The 26112-nt window shown below is 41.2% G+C and overlaps 1 protein-coding gene across 2 annotated transcripts in view; it reads left to right on the plus strand.

Moving 5' to 3' along the window:
- Window positions 1-26112, plus strand: part of SLC5A11 (solute carrier family 5 member 11) — a 58850-nt gene that overhangs the window by 13314 nt on the left and 19424 nt on the right. For both annotated transcript variants that reach the window (XM_069106220.1, XM_069106221.1), the window contains exons 2-9: window positions 1493-1686; window positions 9816-9971; window positions 10921-10992; window positions 11727-11831; window positions 13075-13134; window positions 15227-15331; window positions 16482-16587; window positions 18071-18151. In XM_069106220.1, coding sequence (XP_068962321.1) covers window positions 9837-9971; window positions 10921-10992; window positions 11727-11831; window positions 13075-13134; window positions 15227-15331; window positions 16482-16587; window positions 18071-18151 — 664 coding nt within the window. In that variant the 5' untranslated portion in view covers window positions 1493-1686; window positions 9816-9836. The remainder of the gene's footprint in view (window positions 1-1492; window positions 1687-9815; window positions 9972-10920; window positions 10993-11726; window positions 11832-13074; window positions 13135-15226; window positions 15332-16481; window positions 16588-18070; window positions 18152-26112) is intronic.

The raw sequence follows: 26112 nt of genomic DNA on the forward strand, positions 1-26112 counted from the left end.
AAAAGGAAAAGGAAAAGGAAAAGGAAAAGGAAAAGGAAAAGGAAAAGGAAAAGAAAAGAAACATCCCCTAAAAAGTAGGTTATTATTAGCAGGAGTTATAGAGGGAGTCGAATAAGATGGAGAGCCTGGGAATGAGTTTGGTTATGTTTTGAATATCTTAAAAGAAGAATGGTGTGTGTTTGGGGAGTGAGGGGAAATACACAAGGGAAAAAAAAGGAGAGAAATCCAGAGTATGTATCTCACAAAATCATGGGGATTTTGTCTACATGAATGAAATCTACATGTCTCCATGAAAATCTACAAAAATGAAGAAGGGGTCAGGGAAGCAGACATCACTTGAGCATCATTTTGAACTGATGTTGAGTGACATGAGCAGAACCAGGACAATTTATGCTATAACAACAACTATATCCTAAAAATGAACAATTTTGAGGGACTCAAGATCTCTAATCAACTCAGTGATTAACCAAAATTTCAGAGTATGCATGCATTAGAATACCACCTGCCGCCTGATAGAGGAGATATGCAGAGTGAACTCGACATGTTTTTTTGACACAACCAATGTGAAAATATGTTTTGCTTGATGATGTGTATTTATTAGAAAGGTTTTATTTTTCTTTTCCAATGAAGGAGAGGGTAGAGTAGAAAGGAGAGAAAACAGATGCTTGTTAATAATTTTTTTAAATTAAAAAAATAACATGTAGGGGAATTGTGGGAGATGAAGTTGGATAGATAAAATGAGATCCAATTATGCAAAGCCTAGAATGCCAGACTAAATTTGGACTTATTGTGTAGGAAAGAAATGGTGGTCCTGTAACTAGAATAAAAGGAATTTGAAAGTTCCTTCCACATGAAAGGAACCTAAGAGACCCAACCTCTCATTTTAAAGATGAAGTAACCAAGGCCCAGTGAGGTTAAGTGATTCACTCAAAGACACACAGCTAATAAATGGCAGACCTGGACTCAGACCCAAGACCACTGTTCTTTCCACTAGTCTGCAGCTGCCCTTCCAGGTGCCATGGAGCTTTTCCCTTGAGGATATGGCCAACTCCATTGAAAGGCAGGCATCTCTCCCTTCCCCACATCTGCTACTTTCTTCCCTCCCCCACACCCCTGGTCCTATCCCTGCCTGTCCCCAGCACAAGAAGGATGGGAGGGGGAGAGAACAGAGATGGATAAATAGAAGCCATGTGCTTTTAGTTCAGCCTGTTTCTCCTGTCCCAGCTTTGTAGGAAGAGAAAAGGGTCTTGCCTGTAGGAGCCCGAGTCCCTGAAGATATCTGGAAGAATGGCCTTCTGGGAAGTGGAAGGGGCAATGACCCCTTCCTTCTCACAGACCTGAGTAAACCTGGAGGAAATGAAGTGCAGACCTCCTGAATAGATTCATGGCTTCAGGGATCAAGGTTCCTGCCATTCCTCCTGGGATTCCCAGTTGACTCCTGCCCCTTTGTGACAGTAGGATGGTATTATGCCTTTTCTAATCCCCCATGCAGTGTACAGCGGAGGCTGGAGTTTGGAGTTTGACCCGCAACATCTCAGGAGCGTGGAAATCACTTTCCTTAGTTCCTCCAGGCTGGAAGGAGAGGAGAGAGCCTGCTTCCAGATCTCACCCAACTCCTTGCTCTCCTCAGCCTTTCTGTGGAACTGTTGATTTGCCAGTCAGATCAGCTCACAGGACCTCCATAAGGTAAGCAACCCTCCTTTTACCCTACTCTGTGGGGCTGTCCCAGACTGGGGCTCAGAATGGGATCAATAGGGGCGGCCAGGTAGCACAGTGAGTAAGAGCGCCGGTTGGGATGACCTGGGGGATCGAATCCGGGCTCAGATACTTAGCACCCACCCAGAAACACCTGGCTGTGTAACCTTGAGCAAGTTACTTAAACCCAATTGCTTAAAAAAAAAAAAGAATGGGATCAATAGGGACTGAGGCCAAGGTTAGAATGACTCCAAGGATAAAATATCTAATTCTACCTTGAGATCCTTCCAGAATCCTGTTAGCCTTGAAAGTGGAATTACTACAGTGTTACCTGAAACATAGTATATGTTTAGCTCCTACAGGCAAATATATAATAAACATGTATATATGTTTATTAGTTTATATATATAGAAATATAGTAGGCTATATGTACATAGATAGATCAATAGATAGTATATATTATGTGTATGTATGTGCATGTGTGTGTATGTATATATATATATATAATACATAAAGTATATATTCTGTAGTATTCCTTTTTCCAAATTGGAAATCTTTAAAATACATCCAAAGAATCTCTCTCCAGAGGGTGGTCTTTGCACAGCTAGAAGGGTATCTGTAGTGTACTACAAAGAATTCCTGAAAATCCACCGTTAGAAATTCATTTTGTTGGGGCTTAAGGACACTGGACTGCAACTAAAAAGATCAGGGTTTAAGTGGCTCTGTCAGTAAATAGTTGTATAATCTTAGACGTGTCATTTTCCATTTCCAGGTCTCAGTTTCTTCACTGGAACTATGGAAGTTTGAACTATATTGTGTATAACCAGTTTCAGTTCTGGCATCCTGAGGCCTAAGTGTTATACAGCCCTTATTTCACAATTCTATTCAGTAGTGTGCTAGTAAATGTTTTACAACTGACTCTTCAAAATGCTGTTAACTTTAACTTGCATGATTAACATTTTCTTTCTGTCAGTTCCTTAAAGTCTAGATAACCAATAAAACAATAAACCAAGCCCTGTTTGTAGGGTTTGTTGATTTCTTACCTGTAAATGTTCACACTAAAAATTTAACTATCAGCCACTTTGAGTTGGCACCTCTGATTCTTTCCTAAGGAGCTGGTCAGATTCTAGACCTAGCTCCTTGTACTGATAAGGGTTTGGCTTGACCAATGGGACAATCAGTTTACTCTTCCCAGAAGTCCTACCAACACCCATATGGAAAAGGTAGCTCTCCCATTTAACCCTCCTGAAGTTCTAGGAACTTAGGTGATCATCAGTCCCCTACTTGTTTGACCCTTTCCCTCCACGAATTTCAGGTGGTTTTGAATTCAACCTTGGTATGTTTGTTTAACCTTAGTAGGTTAGGGTGGGCTCTAAGGTTAGGTTGGAGCCACTCCTAAGCTAGAATACTTGAAGATTATACATGCCAGGTCCCAACCTATTGGAGGAAAAAATGGTCTCTGAGGTCTCTTCCCGGCCATAGATTCCATAATCTTATAGTCACCAATAGCCTCAGTCCAGCAAGCTGATCTCATGAACTTACTATGTAATTGAGGCATGTTACTCCCTTTCTAGGGTACTCATTTTTTTTTTTCATCCAGAAAACCAGGGAATTGGGCTAGAAAGGCTCAAAGATTCCTTCTAGCTTTGTGCTCTCTGACTCTGTTCAGGTTCCTGAAATTCTGCTACTAGAAATGCATGTCTTTGGCGCTTTAAGACTTCTCACTTCCAAAACCCTCTTTTAAAATGCAAATACTTGGGGCAGCTAGGTGACACAGTGGATAGAATGCTGGTTCTGGAGTCTGGAGGCCCTAAGATCAAATCCAACCTCAAACACTTGACACTAGCGGTATGACCCTGGGCAAGTCACTTAACCCCTATTATCTCAAAAAAAAAACCAGAATAAAAATAAAATGCAAATACTTAAAGAAACGGACTAGCTAGAATCTTATCAGCTGGTGAATGGTTGGCTGACAGCAAACAGGAAGATAAGAGAAAGAGGAAGATTGAGACAGTTGGGGGACCATGGCTTCCCTTTCCTTCCTATATCCCAAAAGGGAAAACCTTCAGTTTCCTGGACCCAAGCATGCCACTTTCCTGTCATAACCAGAAAATACTTCCAGTCTTTACTTTGCCTGTCTATAGCGTGCACCCACTTCTCTCAGAGCCAGCAGGCGGCTAGAAACCGAATGCTAAGTCAAATAAAGCTTGTTCTGGGCAGAGTGGGTCCCTATCTTAGGATAAATCTCCAAGCTAGTTTAAGCCCAAGACCCCAAAGTTCACAAGCAATAACTAATAAATTAGTACCCTGGTGTACTTCCTGCTTGGTTGCTCCTTTATGAATATCTGCTACATCTTCTCCCTCTGCATAGAAAGTAGGTCAAACTGGGCCTGGGTTCAAATCCTGACTCTGCAACTCATTACTTTGGTGACCTGGAGCACATTGCTTAATTTCCTTTGGCCTCAGTTTCCTCATTTGCAGAGCCTCAACTGTCTTTTCCCCTGGTGCATGAAGTGTGCCCCCAAGCCAAATTTTTAATCAAGCAATAATTTTGGAAAGCATTTATTAAGCACTAACTGTTTACCAATTACTGGGCTAAGTAACAAAAAAGGTGAAATCTCAACTTTTCTCAAGAAAGTTTAGCCAGACAATTTATTTGGGGCAGAGGAGAGACTCCAGGACACCAGACCATCTATGTTGGGTGGCAAGGAGATTCTTGGTTGAGAGGAGCTCACTTGGACTAATTACAGTATTTTTGTTCACTAGCTGTTAAATTCAGTTGTTTTTATACTGCTGAAGGTCTACACAGAGGAAGTGTTAACACCCTCTAAATTTTGGCACCCAGAAAAAAGTTCCAGTTGCCCTGGCCAAGTTACACTTCTAATCTTTTTGTAGTTTTTGTTCTGTTTTGTTTAGTTCTGTTCATATGTAAAATGAGGGAGTTGGAGTCTAAGATCCATCCTAACTTTGACTCTGCACCTGTAATAGGGACATGTGGGTTCTGAAGTATGAACTGGCGGAGTCATGTCTAAAATTAGCAAGATAAATAAAATTGTGACTCTCCACAGCAATTTATCAATCAACAAGCATTTATTGCACACCTACTTTATGTCAAGCACTGTGCTAAATGCGAGTTCCAGGATACAAAGACAAAAATGAAATAATTCCTGCCCTCAGTGAATTTTCATTCTATCAGTCTTAATGTTGTTGAGTCATTTTGTAATATGATTTGGGGTTTTCTTGGCAAAGATACTGGAGTGGTTTGTCATTTCCTTGTTCATGACTTGCCCAGGGTCATACAACTAGTAAGTGTCTGAGGCTGGATTTGAACTCTGGAAGATGCATCTTCTTGATTCCCAGCCCAGCACTCTCTCTAGTCTTAGTGTAGAAGACATAGAAGAGTCAGCTTGCCCTACCCTTGGTTCCTCTTTCACTGTGTGTACTTCTGTTTATCACATTGAATTTCCACTCCCACCATCTTCTCTCAAGTGAATCCCCCCAAGTAGTCCTTCCTTCCCCTTAGGCTTTGAGGGCAACAAGGGGAGATTTGACTATACCTTCCAAAGTCTCATTTCTGTGGAAATGGGCTCATTTCCCTGCCCCCCCCCCAATTTTCACTTAAGGATCTGTAGGAGAAAAAATTCCCACTTCAAGGATGTCAGGTCTGTGTGTGCAGGAGTAAATCACGGACCCCAGGGTATTCATGCTAGAAGGGATCCATGAACTCACTTAGTCCAACCCCTTCATTTTATGGATGAGAAAACTGAGTCACTATTACAATGAGTTAGTAAGAGAGCCGTGACTAGAATCCAGGCATGCTACCCACCAGTCCAGGGCTTTTCCATTACGTAATTAGGCTCAAGTCCCAGAGAGGCATCCTGGAGACTTAGGGAGTTGGGGACTGTGCCAGGCTTCCCGGTCCCACGTTGATGCCCAGAAAGAAGTGATGAATAACTAACTTGTTTATCTGTTCCAAGCTGATTCCCCTACAGTGCCAGGAGATAAGAGGAAGCCTTCCCTTTCTTCTTCTTCTACCTTCTCCCTCTCTCCCTCCCTCTTATAACCTTTCTTCTCTTCCCTTTTCCTGCTTCTTCCTCTTCACCCACTTCCTCCCTTCTTAGAAGCTTTCTTTCTCTCCCCTCTTTCTCCTTCTACCCCCCCCCCCCCCCCCTTTCTTCCTTCATCACTATGCGGAGGTGCTAAGGTCTAGTCTGGGCAATGCCTATGACCAAGGGACGATCTGGGCCTCATTTAACCCAATTCCTGCCACATCTTCTCCGTCTCATTATCCCTTTTGTGGTCTGACCTTTACTCGAGAAAATGGATGGATGGGCCCCTTAGGTATGGGCCTGTGGCAATGAAGCACTGGCCTCCAGGGCAGGAGGTCTGGCTGAGCCCACAAGAGATAAAAGACCTTTCTGTTTAATGGGCTGACAACTCATATAAATAGTAGAGAAAATTCCAGGGACTCTGGCCACTTGCAGCTCTAAGGGAGAAGAATGTTCCCCTCCGGAAGTGGAAAGGAGATTAGGTGTGGAGTCCCTGAAGAGGGTCCCACCCGACCAAAGAAGCTTCTCTTAGTTTATCCCCATGGGGTTCATGGCCTGAACCTGTGCTGAGATGCTGCTAGCAAGCTCTTGAATTTGAGATTAAGAACAGGCCTAGTTGGCCAGGGATTGGTTGCCATAATGGTTTGTCCAAGGGTCAGGGTGGGTGAAGTTGGTGGCACAGGGTTGGCTTTTAGCTCCAGTGAGGTCTCACTGACTCTGTCCTTGTTGGGATAAATAAAACTTGTATCCCAGAAAGGGGGAAGAGACTGGGACAGTGGAGGAAGCTCCCAGGCCTCTTTGTCTTACTCTCCTGACCCCTTTCTTCCTTCAGTTGATACTTAGTCAATTCAATTCAATAAACATTTATTAAGCAGTACTGTGCTGGAGGAGATAGAGCATATGTAAGAGAAAGTATAGATAGTGTGTCCTGGGAAGGTGCCTGGGAATCTGGGGTGGCTTTCTGGAGGATGTGGTATTGGAATTTGGCTTTAAAGGAAGGGTAGCAATTCAGAGAGTGAAGAGGAGAAAGGAGGACATTCCAGGCACAGGCAACGGGAGGAGCCAAGGAAGAGAAGCAGAGAAACACAGAGGTGAGGTGAGGGACCTAGGATGGGTTCATACAGCTAGCTAGCATGTGGCAGACGGTGAAGGCACAGTTTTGAGCAGAAAAAGAGATGTGATCAGTTCTGGGCTAAAAACAACCCTAGAAACAGTTTTAAGGGCAGACTGGAAGGGAATTGAGTAGAGGCAAGAATACTGTTTAAGAAGAAACTGCAATGGTTGGGCAGATCCCTAGGATCATCAATGTAGAGGCTGTCAAATTCACCACCCTCACTTTCCAGATGAGGTACAGAGAGCTTAAGTGACTTGCCCAGGGTCATACAGCTAGTAAGTGTGAGATGTAGGGTCCATGAAACATAGCACATCCTCAGCTGATGTGTTTATTAGTTTTGCTAAGCTGCCTTTTCTCTCTCCCCTTCTCTTTCTTTTTAGATTTTTTGCAAACAAGAATACTTGCTGGATAGGGGGAAAGGGCAGGAATATAGTTGTTGCTGCTGTTGAGTCATGTCAGTTGTGTGTGACATTTTATGACCCCATTTGAGGTTTTCTTGGCAGAGATTCTGGACTGATTTTCCATTTCCTTCTCCACTCATTTTACATATGAGGAAAGTGAGACAAACAGAGTTAAGTGACTTACTCAGGGTCATACAGCTAGTAAGTGTCTGAGGCTGGATTTGGATTTAAGAAAAGTCTTACTCTAGGCATGGAGCTCTATTCACTCCACCACCTAGCTGCCATAGAGATAGAGGTGTCCCAAATGTCTTAATGCAGTCTTAAGCTTTAATAACTTTAAACTGTACTAAGGCATCTGGAACATGCTATGTGAATAAAGGTGATATAAAAACAAAATGTATAAATGAAAATTTAAAATTAACAAACAAATGAAAAATCATCCAGGAAGGCAATAATGAATGCCTATAAAATGATGGTGGTGGGGATGATTACAAGAGATAGCATAGTGTCCAGTAGAGAAGCGACAGGAAAGCTGTATTGGCGTGTGCATGTGTGTTTAACCCTCTCCTCCATAAAGTCTAGTTCCCTCTTCTTGAAGCTGTCCCTTCCTCCCTTCACCAGCCAAACACCAGACTTGTTTCATAAGAGTCATTTAATGAGAATGAAAATTCCCGAGATCCTGATGTGAAGCATAGATTTGCTGATTTGCATGTGCTTTACATGAGAGTCAACAAGCATTTATTAAACACTGATGAGATGTGAGACATTTCCTCTAGTACTAAGGATCCAAAGATAGACTAAAGCACAAACCCTACCTTAAAAGAGGTTGCACTCCCTTATTGGGGAGGGAGGTGGGATAAGACACATAGACAAATAACTATGATACAAAGTACAATAGGGTAAAGCAAAGGAGAAGATTGTACAAAGTGCCCTGAAAATTTTGTAGAAGAAGAAATCGTTTCAGAATCATAGGATATGGAAGTTGAAAAGCCCTTTAGAGATCATTCAACCCTTCTTTTGTCAGAGGAGGAAACTGAGGGAAAAGACTTATCCAAGTTCACACAGCTAGCTAGCATGTGGCAGAGCTGGACCTTGAACTCTCAACTCTCCAGCCATTATCTATCTACATGTTCTTCATTTAATGTTTACATGCAATCTAATCTCCAAACTCCAAAAGCCTCCAGCTCTAATGGTCTCCATGAATCTTTTGAACCCTGAAAAGACTAGAGAAGGCTTTGAATGACTGACTAAAAAAAATCTGAACTTTACTCAAGTGTGGCAGTGATCTTTGCACAATTTTAAGTGGAGAAGAGGCATGGTCAGCTCTGTGTTAAAGAAAGACAAGTCTAGCAACAGTTTTGAGTTCAGAATGGAAGGGAATTGAATGGAGGCAAGAATACTGGTCAGGTCTCAGATTAGGAGGGTCCACCCTGGAAATACAACTAGCTGTAGTCTAGTAGAAGTGCCTAGCTCTTGAGCAGAGTTGCTTTGGTGAGGTCTTTAAATGCCCAAGGTCTAAGGTGAAGATGAAAGAGACGCTAACTCAGAAACACCCTTATATACAGGGCTAGAGCAGGGTCAGTATGCCAACAGACTTGAGCTGAAGTGCCACTTATTAAGTGTGTGATCTTGGACAAGTAACACCTTTTCTGAGACTAAATTTCCTTATCTATAAAATGGGGATGACAATAATTATTACTCTAATAAATAGCTACAAATTGTACAATGCTTTAAGGTTTTCAGATACCTTTACAAATATTACACCATTTGTTTTTTAAGATAGCCTTTGATAATAATGGGGACAATAATCCCCATTTTACAGATGATAAAACTGTGCCTAAAAGAAATCCAGTGACTTAACCAGGGTCACACTACTATAAATGCCTGAGTCAGAATCAGAACTCGTGTATTAGACCTAACTCCAAGTCTAGTACTCTATCTGCTCTATTACCTATCTGCTAGTAATATCCATATCACCTCCCTCAGTTATTCAGCAAACATTAAGCACCTACTATGGGTTAAGCATAATAGTTACAAAGACAAACATGACTTTACTGTCAGGAGGTTTACATTTTGATGGAAGAGATAATGTATACCTATGTAAGTGTATACAAAAGGAATCTGAGATGTTCAAGGAAAGGAAGATAATAGGGTTGGGGGTAAGAGGAGGGATCAGGGAAATCTTCATGAAGAAGGTGATGTTTGATCTAAGTTTCAAAGGAAACTACTCAAAGGAGGTGGAGTAAAGAGAGATTGCACCAGAGGCCTGGGGGCCTGCTAAAGCAAAGACAGGGAGATGAGATTGAGGGTCCCATGTTGTGAGATTTAAATAAGATAATGTATATAGAGCACCTTACAAACTATAAGGAGTTAGAGAAATGTCAGCTATTCTCCAAATTCTGAAGGTAAGTGGCCCACTCTGTTTTGCTCAGCCCCTGTGTTAGGGTTGTGGGCAATGGCTTCCCTCACTATTGACCAGAACAGAGCCTAGAGCCCCAGACCCCAATTCCAGGCTCTGTGACTTCCCATCTATTAAAGATAGATGCAACTCTGCAGGACGGGCAAAAGACAAAGGCCATGGAGACGATTCGCAGTAGCTCCCTGCCTTCCCGCCATGATGACCTGGACACCTTTCCAGACAAGACACTGGAGACTGTGGACATCGTGGTGCTTGTCCTCTATTTCGTGTTTGTCCTAGCTGTGGGACTTTGGGTAAGGCAAGGATCGTGGTTCCCTCACACCCCCCGGCTCTGCCAGTCTAACTGACCAGCAACCAGAGGGGATCTTCTGAAGGGAAGAGATAAATAAGTGAATGATTATAGCATTCGTTTTGTTCTCTCTGTGCCAAGCTCTGTGCTGAGTGCTAAGGGGTATACAAATAGACAGTCAAGACAGTCCTTTCCCCCAGTGAGTCCTCACTCAAATTTGGGGAGACATAAGAGAGTTTAGCTACAAGTCAGATAGTATGCACTGGTCAGAAGGACATAGTAGCTAGACGGATTGGCAAAGCATGGAAGCCCTTCATTTTACCAGAAGGCTTGTAATTTGTGACTCCATGCCCATCCAAGTTGTGTGAGCAACCATAACTAGTACCGATGGTAGAGAGTCCATAGGGATCCTATACCACCACTGGGAGTGGGCCTGATGGCAATAGAATTCTTGGTTCCCTCACTGGGTTGGAATGGGGGTCAGTGTCATCCAGGAGCAGGAAGAGGAAAGGCGCATTGGTAGGAAGGTTGGGGAGCTTGCTTTGCCAGACTCTCTGTTGCTTAGTAGGATGAGTAGACCCTTCTCTCAGCACCTAGTGATTCTCTGAGTGGGATCTGGCAGCATCAGATAGAAGTTCTCTATCACTACCACTAACCCCTTTACCCCTTACCTTGTTTACTTAAATCTTTGTATTTCCTATAACTATGCCAGAGGTTCTGTTAGATGTTAAAAAGTCTTCCTTAAGGCTTTAGGTAATGGATTGAGGAGGGCTTTCTGGTTGATTACACAGGCTTTAACAGCCTTGCATCAGAAGGCATGCCTATCCCCTGGAGCCACCCCCAGCACGGGCATCCCCTGACTGCCATGTTTTGGACCACAACCACACTGACAGCTATTCACAGGTAGGAGTGATTTCTTTACCTAGAATGAACTTTCTCTCCCTATGTTTCAGTCTATGTGGAAGACCAAGAGAGATACTGTTCACGGCTACTTTCTGGCTGGAGGGGACATGACATGGTGGCCGGTGAGTAGGGGTGGGGCCCAGCTGAGCCTCCCTGGTGGAGACAGGGAGCCACCCCCTAGACTCAGACTGGTTGGAGCTGGGCTGAGAGCATTGCATCTCCTTCTCCAGCCAGGGAATGTATGTGTTAGGGTAAAAGGGGAAAATGAGAAAACTTGTCCCTCTTCTGGCTCCACTCCAAGGGCACGCTGGTGTCTGCTACCATTGGGATGGTAGCCTGGGTAAATCCTGAGTGATCCCAAGTAGTAATGACTTGGTGTGAGGGTTAAAGGTGATCATGTAAGACACACTCAAAGAGCATTGTGCAGCCCATGGATTGAGTTTTTCCCACACTGTCCTAATACATTATCATTAGGGATCTCAGGGTCAGGGTGGCTCTTGTAGCTTCTTTACTCATCAGTGGAGACCAAGGGAGCTTTGCCCCACTATGACTCCATGACATCCAGGGCTGCTTGGGCATAAATAGTGTTATAACTCTTAGAGGCCATTCTCTTTAACCCTCTGCCTCTCTTTTCTAGTGCTGACTCTCCAGTTAGTGTTTGGGTACCCTGTCCTGGGGGCTTCCTCATTACAAAGATTATATTATATAAATCACCCATTTCCACCGATGAAGATGGGACCTGGGGCTATAGAGAAATCCAATATTATTCAGCCCTCTAGCCTAGGCTGAGTTATGTAGGCCCCTGAAGACACTAGATTCAGCTTTTCCATGATGATATATACCTTTTCCCCCACAGGTGGGAGCTTCTCTCTTTGCCAGTAACATAGGGAGTGGGCATTTCATTGGCCTGGCTGGATCAGGAGCGGCTGTGGGGATTTCCATAACAGCTTATGAGTTTAACGTAAGTATTTTATTCAGTCAACAAACTATTAGAATTTTTATTGATTTATTTGGTGGTTGTTTTAAAGTTACTTTAGTTTCCAGTTATGATTCATCATCAGTTGTCTGGCTTCAGACTGGTTCTTGCCACTGATCAGAATTCTTAAGTCTTTCAAAGTTGTTTTCCTTTACAGTGTTGTGGTCATTCTATAAATTGTCCCCCTAGTTCTTCTTACTTCGATTTGCATCAGTTCTTACAAGTTTTCCAAGTTTTTTTCTGACTCTGTCCCTTTCTATAGTGGGCTTTCTTAAAGTGGGTCCATCTGTATACCTAGATCATGACCTGAACCATTTTGAAGGGGAAAGAAGAGGGTTCCAGATTCCTGCCCCACAACAGTCAATCCATTCATTTATTCTTTCAACATTTGGTGTTAATGTAGGACATCAGGTGTCATGCACTATGTTTGATGCTGGACATACAAAGAGTCATAAACTATTAGTGCTTATGGGGACTGATTAGTGTTTGATGTGTACCATGATCTCTTTGAACTTCCAGCCTAGTAGGGAGACCTGAGACATGTGCATAGCTAAATAATCTATAAATTAGAATGTGAGGGAGATACGATTGAAATGAAATTAAAAGTTTGGGATATTTGGAGATAAAAAAGAGTAGCAAAGGATGTGAGGATTTTTTGTCTGATATATTTTGACATTAGCTAAATACTGATGCACCTACCTTAGATGCAAAGCGATATATATATATATGTATACATACATATATATATATATATATATGTATATGTAAAGTAATTGGATGGAGCTAGGCCTAGAGTCAGGAAGACTTGAGTTCAAATCCAACCTCAAGCACTTACTAGCTGTGAGACTTTAGACAAGTCCCTTAACCTCTGTCTCAGTTTCTCCTACTATAAACTGGAGATAATCATAGCATCTACCTGCAAAGGTTATTGTAAGAATCAAATAAGATCATTAAATGAGATAATATTTGTAAAGCATAATGCCTGGCATATAGAAACAATCAATCTTTGCTTCTTTCTTTATTCAAGCTCTAAATTTCTGATCCTCTAAAGCACAATGTAGTTTTCCAAATGAAATTTAGAACATCCTCCTGCTTCCCCTGGTCAGTTCTAGGCCCAGCCTGTCACCTGTTCCAGTACAAATTAACTTCTTATTTTTTGAGTCAGTAGTTCAGGTGTGTATGTTTCTAGAAGAGCTTGGAACAAAGTTGATTGTGCTTTCCTTCACAGGGAATATTTTCTGTGCTGATGCTGGGCTGGATCTTCCTTCCTATCTATATTGCTGGAGGGGTGAGTCTGATGGTGGGGGTGGGGAGGTTATTAGGACCTCAGGTTAAAGTACATTGGGATAGTAACTTCCATTCATTTCTTCATTCATCCAAAGAGGATTTGTTGATTCCCCTAGGGAGCAAGCATGCTGGAGTGGGAAAACTCAATTTAGAGTGAAAGGTGGTTGTCGCTGCTCAGTTGTGTCCAACTCTTTTTGGCAAAGATACTGGATGGTTTGCCATTTTCTTCTCCAGCTCATTTTACACATGAGGAAACTGAGGCAAATAGGGTTACATGACTTGCCCAGGTCACATAGCTAGTAAGTATCTGAGGCCGTATTTGAACTCAGGAAGATGAATCTTCCTGACTGCCACTGTATCACCCAGCTGCCCCTAAATTCCAACCTTGATTCTCAATATCAATGTGAACTTGGGCACACTTCTCCTCTCTAGGCCTCAGTTTCCTCATATATAAAAATCTAGTCAATTACTAATATCCCTTTCCTTTAAAAAAATGAGTGTGGCCTTTTGGCTGAGTCCAAGTTTTACAAAACAAATCCTTTTATTAAGGGGATTTGTCCTGTGAAGTTTGGATTCCATCAAAGGGCCACACTTGAGGACCTAAGGTCCTAGAGGGACCTAGAAGCTTCAGGGTTCCCACTCCTGTTAACCTATACTTAAAAGGAAAAGTATATAATAGAGATGGGCAAGTTTCATTCTCATTTTCTCTTCTACTTTATATATGGGAACACTCATTTTACTGTTGTTAAGGTCAGCATAAAAAATAAACACTAAGTTAGTAGAGAAAGAAACTCATCAGAAGGTCGGTCATTGCCCCAGAATTGGTGAATTTGTTTGGTTACAGCAATTAATGAAGTGCCATTTATCATTCAATCAGCAAACATTTAGTAAGCACCTTCTGTATGATAGAAACTGTGCAGGGCACTGGAGGTACAAAGACAGTGAAAGAAATGCTCCCTACATACAAGGACTTTGCCTTCAGGGGAAGGATGGAGATCTGCCTCAGAGGAGAGCTCCTTATCAAGGAAACCACATTTTCCCCAGTTATTGATGCATTTTATGAGGACAGGGCAGCAAGTATAAGCATCTTCAGCTCACAGATCTTTATTCACAGTTGCAATGATTGTCCCCCATGCTCGAACTCTCCCTCCTCATCACTACCTCCTAGTTTCCCTTGATTCTCATCTTCTACAAGAGATCTTTCCCAATCCTCCCTAATGCTAGCACCTTCCTTCTTAGTTATTTCCAGTTCATCTTGTTTAAGTCTTTTTTGTACATTGGGTTACATGTTATCTTCCCCCTTAGGCTCATTCAGAGCAGGGGACTGTTCTTTGCCTCTCTTTGTAGCCCTAGTACTTAGCATAATGAATGTCTAGCACATAGTAGGTACGTATAAATGCTTGTTGACTTGAGTGCTTTAAGGAAAGTCCCTGGGATTTATCTACTAAGTCATATAGGTCATATTGGCATTGATGGAAAGAATTGCCACACTGGGAATTTGCCACACTAGCATAATAACAAACCACAAGATCAACAATTTAGAATTGGAAAGGACCTTGGATTTCATTTAGTCTTCTCACCCCCTTATCTGTGTACAAGATTCTGTTCTGAGAGACAATTGTGGTATAAAGGATAGGACTGGACTCAAATCTCACCTCAGACACTTACTAGCTATGTGATGGAGCAGTCACTGCCTCTCTGCCTCAGTTTCCTTATCTATAAAATAAGGGAATAGGACTCCATGGCCTCTAAAGTCCCCTTAAACTCTAAATCTATAATCCTTTTTTAAAAGTACCAGGAAGGGGGCTTACCTCCTCCCTCACTTCTCCCTAAAATGTTTACCCAACTGCCTGGTCAAGCATGGGACCCAACTGGTTGGTGCTACTTTGTTCCTCTGATTTTTCCCATTTCATCTCTGATCTGTTCTACAGCAGTAGGGAAATTACTACTGCCTTTCTGAGGTCCTGGGAACCCAGCACTCTATGTTTTGGGGCAAGGGAGCTCTGCTGTAAGTGTGGACCCTCACTTCAGTGAGTTATGAGTTAAAGAGCCATGGAGCTCTAATACCAGATCTATCTTCCCTCCTCTCCCAGGTCACTACCATGCCTGAGTACTTACGAAAGAGATTTGGAGGCAAGCGAATTTCCTTGTTCTTGGCTATTCTCTATTTGTTCATCTACATCTTCACCAAAATCTCGGTAAGAATGCTAAGAATCCTTTCCTAAAGTCTTCCTTTATCAGTCATCTTTCCATGGACAAAGACCAAGGCTAGGTGTCAAAGGCTAGGTGTGGATCACTCACACCTGGTGCAGGAGAATACGTGATCACTAGATTAAAGGTCAAGTTCCAATCACTGCCCTGCTCCTTGGACAGCAGTAGCCTCTTTTCTCAGTAGTATCTTTTCCTTTCTGTGACTAGGAACTACATTTCAAAAAAGAAGTGGAAAAGGAAGCTGGGAGTGGAGAGAGAGGGGAAGGGAGGAAAGGAAAAGGAAGGGATGGAAGAGGAAGGGGAGGAAAAAAAGAAGAGAGGAGTAAGGAAGATAAAGATAAAGAATAGGAAGAGAAAATGGGAGAGGAAATGGTAACAGAGATTCTTTTTCCAGGAAGTGGCCAAGTAGATGAACAGATAGATGGCTTACTCATTGATTTAATATAAAGGGCAAAATTTAATGAAGCCTCATGAGCTACTGACCAGCCATTAATTTCCAATTCTTAATCAGCTGGACCTAGTTTCCTCAAAGGGGCTACATCATTCCCAGGGTTAGCTCCCTTGGCTGATTATACTCTGAGTCAGTGCCCTAGGAGTGACCTTAATAAAGTCATGTGACCTGTATATCAGAAAATTGAATGTCAAGGTTCTCTGCTCCCATTAACCACCCTCCCACACACATGCACCCTTTGGACAATCAAACATGCTAAGGGACAAAGAAAGAGCCCCTCAATGGGGAATGAATCACAACCCCAGAGACAAGGTATCCTTGAAGAATGATGGGATCTCATGGAGAGGGTGCTAACCTCTCTAGCCTCATCTAGCAAGATGTCAGCTGTCAATCAACATGCATTGCTTGTTCTTCCTATAGAAGGTATGAAAGAAAACAGGAATTTACAAACTATAGGAGGGAAGGAGGGGAAGAAGGAACAGCTTCTCCCTTGTGTAGGAAGCATTGAGTGGTACAATGGAAAGAGCACTGGATTTGGTGTCAGGAAGACCTGAGTTCAAATCTCACCTTTGCCACCCTGGGCAAGTCAACCTTTCTCTATGTCTTATGTTTCTCATCTGTAAAATGAGGGAGTTGGACCAGATGGACCTCCTGCTCTACCCCTGTGATCTTACTTATTTCCTCAGGTGGACATGTATGCAGGAGCCATCTTTATCCAGCAATCCTTACATCTGGATTTGTACCTTGCAGTGGTGGGGCTGTTGGCGATTACAGCAGTGTATACAGTGGCAGGTATGGCTGAACCCTTGGGGAGGACACTGGGAAGTCTCAGGCTAGGAATGTAGTGCTGTCCAGGCCACTCAAGTAATTTCTACCATAAATAACTTCTGGACCCTTCTGTCCAGCATTGTTGTCTAATGGGTAATCAGGGTCCCTTCCTAACATTGGAAGTGCAATACCATTCATTAGAAATGGTCAAGCTATTTATCATGGTCCCTTTTCAGAGAAGAAACACATGGCTTAGATCAGTGAAGCTACTTATTTGCCCTATGTTCCTTAGTATAATAAAAAAAAAATCTTACTTTAGGGTCATAGGACTTAGAGATGGATGAGTCCTTAGAGGTCATCTGATTCAATGCCCTCATCTTACAGATGAAAAAACCAGGGCCCAGAAAGGTGAGGTGACTTTTCCAGTGTCACAAGAGTAGTACATAGTAGAGCTGGGAATCAAACCCAGGTCTCTCCTGGTCATCGTGTTCTTTCCATTACACCCTACTTTTTTTAAATTTTCTATAAAGTTTTGAGTTCCAAATTTTAATCCTCCCTCCTTTCCCCCTCCCCAAGATGGTAAGCAATCAGATATAGGTCATATATGTGCACTTATGCAAAACATTTCCATATTGGTCATTTTGTACACAAAGACTTGAATAAAAGAAAAATGCAAGTTTTTATTATGTCAATCTTTTACTGTCACTATATGACCTACCTACATCCTTTTTCATCTTAGTAATAGCTACCATGGTTTTGTCATTGCCTTTTGGGTCTGTGATTCTTCTCAAGATTTTTATTGTTTAGTACTTCACAGTCATGTAGTCTTATAAGGAGAATTTTGGTGTTAAAAAGATAGACTTCAGGCACAGTGAAAATTTGGGAATCGGTGAAAGGACTGCCCAGTTTCTCCAAATGTGACAACCCAATCCCCTCTTATTTAATCTCGGACCTAGCAATAGGGAGTCACTGAGTAAAGGAGTTATGTGATGGGGCAGTGCATTAGGAACATTACTCAAGAAGCAAGAAATGTGAAGAATGGATTAAGGAAGGTATAGACTGCAAGGAGATAAATTAGAAGGCTCTGACAAGAGATAAATTCCTGAATTAGGGCCTTCATTAGAGTTGTAGGGGAAAGGAAAGGATGACCATAAAGGGCATTTTAGGGGTTGAATTGGTTAAACTTAGAATCAGATTAAATGTGGTTAATGAGGAACACGGAAGAGTCGAAGATGGTTCCAAGGTTATGAGATGAATAAAAGCATCACTGTGCTGCACTCAGATCCCATTCTTCTACCTCACCCACATACCAGCCCCTTCAAGCATTAACAAGTCAATTGTTCCAGCTCTTATACTTTCCCCCTAAATCAGTGTCAATACCAGGTAGCATTTTGCCTAAATTGATTCTTCTGGGATGCTTATGCTCGGAATATATTTTTAATACCTAAGCATGGCTCCGTGTAAATCCCTCCTACCTCCATCCACATTCTTTCTGTCTTCCCTTCAGGTGGTCTGGCAGCCGTGATCTACACAGATGCTCTGCAGACTGTCATCATGCTGGCAGGAGCGTTCACTTTAATGGGATACAGTGAGTGTTTTCCAGGCATTTCACGTTGAGCATCATTAAATCGCTTATTGTTGTATTTTTTAAATTGTTTTTAGAAGTAGAGGTGACAGGTGGCAATAGATGGCTAGCAGAACGGTTTAGTGGAATGAATCCAACTCAGAGTTTACTCTTTATTTGCAAAATGGGAATAATATACTACCAACCTCACAAAGTGGTTGTAAATCATGAAATAGTATCTAAAAGTCAGCCCTCATCCTTAGGGAATGAATGTCTTCTTCATTTACCTTCTACATTTATTTCTAGGGTCATCCTCTTCACTCCAAACTCCAAACAGGGATGGGTCCCACCTATTACCTGTCCCTATTCCACTTCTGAATCTAGAATTCTGAGGTTCTTCTCAATGACCATCACCTTTCATCCTTTGATCTCTCCCTCTGCCTTATACTTGCGAAGTCTATTCTTCATCCTCCACATGAATTTCATTCCTCCTCCTTCTTCTTCTATCCATAACCTTTATGCTGCCCTTCTTTTCTACCCTTCACACTCTACCTTTCCTTTGGCCAGTTCAAACTTATATGATCTGTGACCCCTGAAACTATTTCCTTTCCTACTTTCCCCCTACTTCCAGTCTTACCTTACCCAAATCCAGTTGGGTTGCTCTCATTATCTGTCTTCTTCATTCCTAGTAATGTGGTGCTGAATGCTCCCGGGCAAAGTCACATAACCATCAGGGGTGGGGACCCTGTGGCCTCGAGGTCATGTGTGGCCCTCTAGATCCTCAAGTGAAGCCCTTTGAACCCCAATGGGTGGTACTTGAGGACCTAGAGGGCCACATGTAGCCTCAAGGCCACAGGTTCCCCACCCTTGTCCTAGATTTACTCCAGTTTATGTCAATTAATCTCAGTCAGACCCTAACAAGGCAATCCTTTTTTTCTTCCTGACTATTCCAAATCTTATCCTCTCTCTTCAAAGCTCCAACACCATCTCCTCCCTATACTCTCTTAGTAGATGAATTTGCCTCTTAATTAGCCAAGGCAATTGAGATTAGTGAGTTCTTTCTTCCCTACGTTATCATACAACCAGTAGTATCCAACTCTAATAGTAATGGACCCCTGCAGGTTGCATGTTGACTTAGAAAACCACAAATTAACATTATCTATGCAAGGCAGAGAGGTGGCAAAATGGACAGAATGCTGGGCCTAGAGTGAGGAAGACTCATCTTCCTGAGTTCAAATCTGGCCTCAGATACTTACTAGCTGTGTGACTGGACAAGTCACTTAATCCTATTTGCCTCAGTTTCCTCATCTGTAAAATTAGCTGGAGCAGGAAATGGCAAACCACTCCAGTATCTCTGTCAAGAAAACCTCCAATGGCATCACAGTAGAGTAGAACATAACTGAATCACAACATCATCAAGAAAAACTGTATTTTATTTATTTTGGTAAACATTTCCCAGTTATATTTCAATCTGGTTTAGGCTCCTGTGAGTTTTGCAAGCCACAAAGTTTGAAAGTCCTCCAATTCCATTCTCTCTTCCTCTATCCCATTTTCTGTTGAAGAGGTGGCCCTTATGGTTGCCAAACCCAACTCCTCCACTGTGTTCCTAATTCCATACCTCCTGTTTCTTTGGGAAACTTGTCCTCGTAGATCATTCCTTCTCTTTTCAAACCTTCATCCTTACCTTTTCTGCTTGCTTTTCCCCTGCCACCTACAAAGATGCCAAAGTTTTCCCCATCCTTAAAAAGCTCTTAATTGACCCTGCCATCCTTTCAATCTATTATCTTATATCTTTTCTCTCTTATATAGCCAAACTATTGAAAGATTCATCTATAATCTTTGCCCCAATTTGCTTACTCTTTACTAACTTTTTAATCCTTGCATTCTGTCTTTGGATAATCTGTAGTCCTCACTCCACTTAAACTGCCCTCCAAGATGACCAATGATGCCTTAACTGCTAAATTAAACGGCTTTTTCTCAGTTCTCACTCTGATCTTGCTGCAACTTTTGATACTACTCTCCTCCTTCCTTGGGTGCCCTAACACTCCTCCCTCTTGGTTCTCCTATCAATTATCCGATTATTCCTTCTCCATATCCTTTGGTGGATCCTCATCTTTTACCCACCTGCTAAGTGAGAGCATCTCCCAAGGCTCTGTCCTAGGTCTTCTTGACTCTACACATCTTCCTTAAGGTTTTCTTTAGTTTTCAACTGTTCAAAGATAATTTCTATAGAGACAAATGTCATATCTATCTACCTGGTTATAATTCTCTCTTAAACTCTAGCTTGGGGGATTTAATGTGGGGTTCATGAACTTTAAAAATAACACCAATGAATTTTTGATAACTGTGATGGAGGGGTTGGCAATAGGTTATGCAGGAACTTTGATCCTTATCACAGACCAGAATGCCTTCGATTCAGTCTGAAAAGAATTCAGTAGGCCCAAGCAGACTTGGAGTCAGAGTTGTAAAAGTTTATTGTACACTTTACATCGGGCAAGGGTCCTTAGGGAACTGCAAACTTAAAGAAGACATAGGCATAGTTTTTAAGGAGTTTAAGTAATTAATCAGATGTCGATTATGCTAACTAGGTGAGTAAGGGTGGGATTAGGGAGGAGTTAAGAAGTGGTCAGTGCTTAAAGGAACATGCACTTTTAATGTCAACTGTGCAGGCCCATAATTCACTGGGAAATAGCCCAAGGTGGGGCTCCCTGGAGGTGTGGTTTTAGGCCTGAAACGTCACTAAGTCAGCTAGCAGTCAAGGGCTGACTGAGAAGTGCCTAGTCTGCCACCCATCAGTGTCATGTTTGACAAGATGGATGTTGGGAACCAAGGCTAAGGGAGACTCAGTTCGTGGATAATTGGCTAAGGAGTTAACGTAGAGATAGTGCTTTGAAGGATTCATGGGGCAGCTGGCTACTTACTAAGAAGAGATAACGTTTGCCTAAGCTAAAATGTTTATAGATGGTTTAGTGAAGGATTCATAGGTGTAGCTTGTTATTGTTCCAAGCTGAGATAAACATCAGTTCATGAGTTATTGCTGGGCAGAGTGCTGGCAGGGGGAAGGGGCAGAGTTAATGCTCTGAGGCTGGGGAGGGGAAATGTGATTTTACAGACTGATGTTACAAACTGATATTACAAAGTGAGTTTACAAATTGATTTTACAGACATAGATCCCAAGCACCCCATCAACTGTGTTTCAATATAATCTATTTCCTTTCTAATTCTGTATCTTTTATTTTATGCACATAAAAACATAATTCTGAAAAGGGGCCATAGGCTTCACCAGATTTCCAAAGGAGTTCTTGGCACAAAACCCGTTAAGATTCCCTGTTTTAGCTACTATGTGTTCTACCAGATGTCACTTGCAATTTAAATACAATAATATCTTCCTTAACAGCCAAACATACTCATAGCAACCGCTAAACTTTTACAAACTGCCATTTGAATCAAATGGCCATCCTCGACTTCTCTGTAAAAGTGCTTTTATTGGGGAATATTACATTTAGAACATAAAAAAACCCCTGGAATTTTAAAAGGGTCTTTAAGCAGAGAGTGAAAGTGATTGACACCTGCAATCAATCACACATACATTATAATGAGTCCTGTTAACAGAGCCTATATATGATATGTGGAATTTTTGTCAGGGTCCCTGAAAAGCCTCACTAACTACTTAAGGAAAATGAGTAATTTCTGGGGAAACACATCAATACAATCCAATTCAACAAATAGTTATTAAGCACTTGCTGTATGTATTGTGCATGTAGTAGTGAAGCTGATACAAAGTTTAGGTAAGACAAAGCCCCTGCTCTAATACTGGGCTTCTTAAACTTTTTACACTCGTGACCTCTTTTCGCCCATGAAATTTTTACACGATCCCAGGTGCATAAGGTATATAAAATAGGTATACAAATCAAACATTTACTGATAATAAATCATAAAGAAATTTATTTTAAAACAATTCTTTGGTATAAACATAATTTTACCATTTATTAAAGATGAAAGCAAATTTGCATACTAATGAGGTGAAGGTGCTTGTTTATTTTTACATAAAGAATTAAATCCTGGCAGAATATTTGATACTGCAGGACATAGAGCATCTTCAACATTTTTCAGAATTGATAAATATTTTGATTTTATAATCATCATCATATAAATACCTAGTACAAAATGACAGAAGCTGTGTTTAGGACCATTTCAGAAATTGTTGGAAATTCTGTCCTAATTCCAAACCAAAATTCATTTAATTATTTTGTATGTACAGTAAAAACACTGCAAAAACATACAATAGTGTCAAATCCAAGCCATGTTCTGGTAGCATTTGTTGCCATTGATCACACGATGGCATGCGCAGTGCAAAGTACGCATGTTGTGTGTTCAGAACCAAGGCTTCAGTGAAGTTGCCTGATGCAAAACACAGGCAAGTGTTGCCAGAAACCCCTTTCATTCATTACATGTTTGATTTTGAATTAATTTTTGGTTGTTACACATTCAGAAACCTTCTACTGTTACCAAATTTTTCATGGCCCCCACATTCAGTTACTTGACCCCATATCTCGACCCACAATTTAAGAAGTGTTGCTCTAATAGACCTCTTCAGAGATGCTATCTCCTGGGAAATCACCAAGTGTGACTGAGACAAGCAAGCAACATATGCTTCTCCTCCAACTGTTGCCATGGCATCCATACTTCTTGGGAGATGGATCAGATTGGCCCAGATTGAGAATTCTCCTCCTTACACATAATTCTTATTCAGGCTCTCTTTTCTCCCCTCCCCTATCTCTGCTTCTACACAGATTGATGACCCATGCACCATTTTTAAAACAATTCTGGCTTGTGATGTAAACAAATTATAAAAGGCCCCTCTACTCTTGCCTAAACTCACTGCCTTTTTTGCTAATTCTGGTAAGAATTCTACCACTGCAAACCCAGGATCCACCACTGGGCCTTGGGCATTGTTGATCTTGGCCAGCTTCCCTGGATTCCAGCACTTCTTTGGCCTGGTTCCAGAGAACAATGTCTTTTAGCCCCAGGGCCTTCATGCTATCTTATCTAATAATTAGTCAAAGTTCAATACGCATCTATTAAATATATTTATTATGTGCCAGGCACTGATCCAAAGACCTTGGTGGCCTTCACTGACCACTGGATCCCCATTGAAAATGCATGATTATTTACCTTTTCCTAAGTGCATACCTCAGTTCAGGGAGCTATTGAACTCAATTCTTAATTGCTTTTACCCACTTGTTTTGTTGTTTTGTCTGTAATTGGATGACCACGTGTAAAACCAAGCACAAGCAGCTTTCCAGAGGACTTGCAGTTCCTGTTCCATATTGAAGCTCACAGTGTCTAGTCCACCTCAAGTCCTTATTCAAATACCAGGAAACCAAGTCCCAGAACTAGGAAGTCAAAGTCACTACAGTAACCACGAAGCTGGTACACATGGGTAATGCAGTGAACACCCACCTTCCCAAGCCTTCACAACAGAGCAGTTTCCCTCAAGCAGGCATCCTCCTCTCTCACTCACAGTAGCTCCTCAGCAGAAGTTCCAGCTGGTTCTCAGAAGAAGCTCTGCCACCACAAGTAAATCACTTTCTCCAGCCTGGGCCTCTCTTCCTCAGCCTCCATGTGGCTACTCCAAGAAGTTCTATCGCAGTTCTCAGTTCTCATTGCTCCTCTCAGTTCTTCTCAATTGTCAGTTCAGTCCTCAGTCCAGCAGTAGTAGCCCAGCCTGCAGATGCTTGCTGAGAGAAATTCTGTGTCTCTCTCCGGCAGTAGCTGCTCTGCCTCCACAATGCTTGCCCCACAAAGTTCTGACTCTCCCAGCTGGGGCTTTTCCTTATATATGGGATTAGCTCCTTCCTGTTCAGCCTCTTCCTGTTACATTAGCAACAAGGGTTCATACCTTCTATTTCTTTACAGAGGCTTAATTTGAAACTAAGTGCTAAGTACCTGTTAGCTTGGCAATACAAAGGGATCTTCAAATTTCATTGCTATTACACCAAATGTGGCATAGTTATCATAGATTTTGAGCTGGAATGGATCTCAGAGACCATATAGTTAAGATTCTTAACCTGGGGTCTATGGATTTGTTTTCTTTTTTTAAGTAATTTTTAAAAAACTTTAAAATTATTTTTATTTCATTAAATATTTCATATAAATAACGTGTTAAAATTAAGTGTAAAAATATTTTAACTTGTTTTTATTAATTTTGAGTTTCAAATTCCCTCTCTCCCACCTGTCCTACACTTTGAGAAGGCAAACAAATTATGTATCAATTATGCATGTGAAGTCATACAAAACTTATTTCCATTTTAGCCATGATGCAGAAAAAAATCATAAAAATAAAATGGAAAAAGAATGCTTTACTCTGCATTCCGGGCTCATAAGTTCTCCCTTTAGAGGTGGTTATCGTGGGTCCTTTGGAATTGTCTTGGATCGTTGTCTTCATCTGAGTAGCTAAGTCTTTCACAGTTGATCATCTTTACAATATTGCTGTTACTGTGTGCAGTGTTCTAATACTACTCATTTTGCTTTGCATGAGTTCATATAAGGCAGTCCAGGTTTTTCTGAAACTGTCCCCCTCCTCATTTCTTATAACACAATAGTACTCCACCATAATCATATAGTACAACTTGTTTAGCCATTCCTCAATTGATGGGCATCCCCCTGATTTTCAATTCTTTGCTACCACAAAAAAGCTGTTATGAATACTTTTGTAGAATAGACCCTTTTCCTTTTTAAAAAAATCTCTTTGGGATAAAGACCTTATTATAAAGTGCTTGTTGCTAAGTCAAAGTGCATGCACAGTTTTATAGCCCTTGGGCATAGTTCCAAACTGTTCTCCAGAATGTTTGGGCTAGTTCAGTACTCCACTTGCAGGGGCACAGTGGATAGTGTTCTGGGCCTGCAGTTGGGAAGACTCATTTTTGTGAGTTCAAATCTGATCTCAGACATGTATTAGCTGTATAAACCTTGCAAATCATTTAACCCTATTTGCCTCAGTTTCCTCATCTGTAAAATGAACTGGAGAAGGAAATGGCAAAACAGTCCAGTATCTTTGCCAAGAAAACCACAAATGAGGTCACAAAGAGTCAGATACAACTAAAAACGACTGAACGACAACAAATGCTATCTCTTATTTGGTCATAAACTCTTCCCTTATCTATAGATCTGACAGGTATATTTTCCCATGTTCCCCTAATTTACTTATTATATCACCTTGATGCCTAAATCACTTATACATTTTGACCTTATCTTGGTATATGTTGTGAGATATTTGTCTATGCCTAGTTTCTGGTGAATTGCTTTCTAGTTGTTCCAGCAATTTTTGTCAAATTTTGAGTTCTTACCCCCAAAGCTTGGATCTTTGGGTTTATAAAATACAAAATTTCTATCATCATTTGTATTGTGTACTAATCTAGTTCACTGATCCAACACTCTTATTTCTTAGGTAGAACCAGATTATCTTCATGATTACCACTTTGTAATATATTTTGAAATCTGGAACTTCTAATCCACCTTCCTTAACATTTTAAAAATTTATTCCCTTGATATTCTTGACCTTTTGTTTTTCCAGATGAATTTTGTTACTATTTTTTTCCTAGCTCTATAAAATAATTCTTTGGCAGTTTAATTAGTGTAGGACAGAATAAATAAATTAACTTGGGTAGAATTGGCATTTTATTATATTGGTTCAGCTCACTCACAAGCAGTTAATATTTCTCCAATTGCATAGATCTGGTTTTTTATTTGTGTGAAAAGGGATTCCAATTTATCCCCATTACAGGTAATGTTTGGTTTTAGTTTTAGAAAGATACTACTTGTTTTAAGAAAGGCTCCATTGATTCTTATGCTTTCTAGTGTTTTAATTAGGAATAGGTATTGTATTTTGTCAAAGGCTTTTTCTGCATTTATTGATATAATCATATGTTTTTTCTTCTTTATGTTATTGGTATAGTCAGTTATACTGATAGTTTTCCTAATAT

This window comes from Petaurus breviceps, unplaced genomic scaffold, assembly GCF_028583685.1.
Source record: "Petaurus breviceps papuanus isolate PSGF00001 unplaced genomic scaffold, PetGlider_PUasm1.0 138, whole genome shotgun sequence".
Classification (NCBI taxonomy): domain Eukaryota; kingdom Metazoa; phylum Chordata; class Mammalia; order Diprotodontia; family Petauridae; genus Petaurus; species Petaurus breviceps.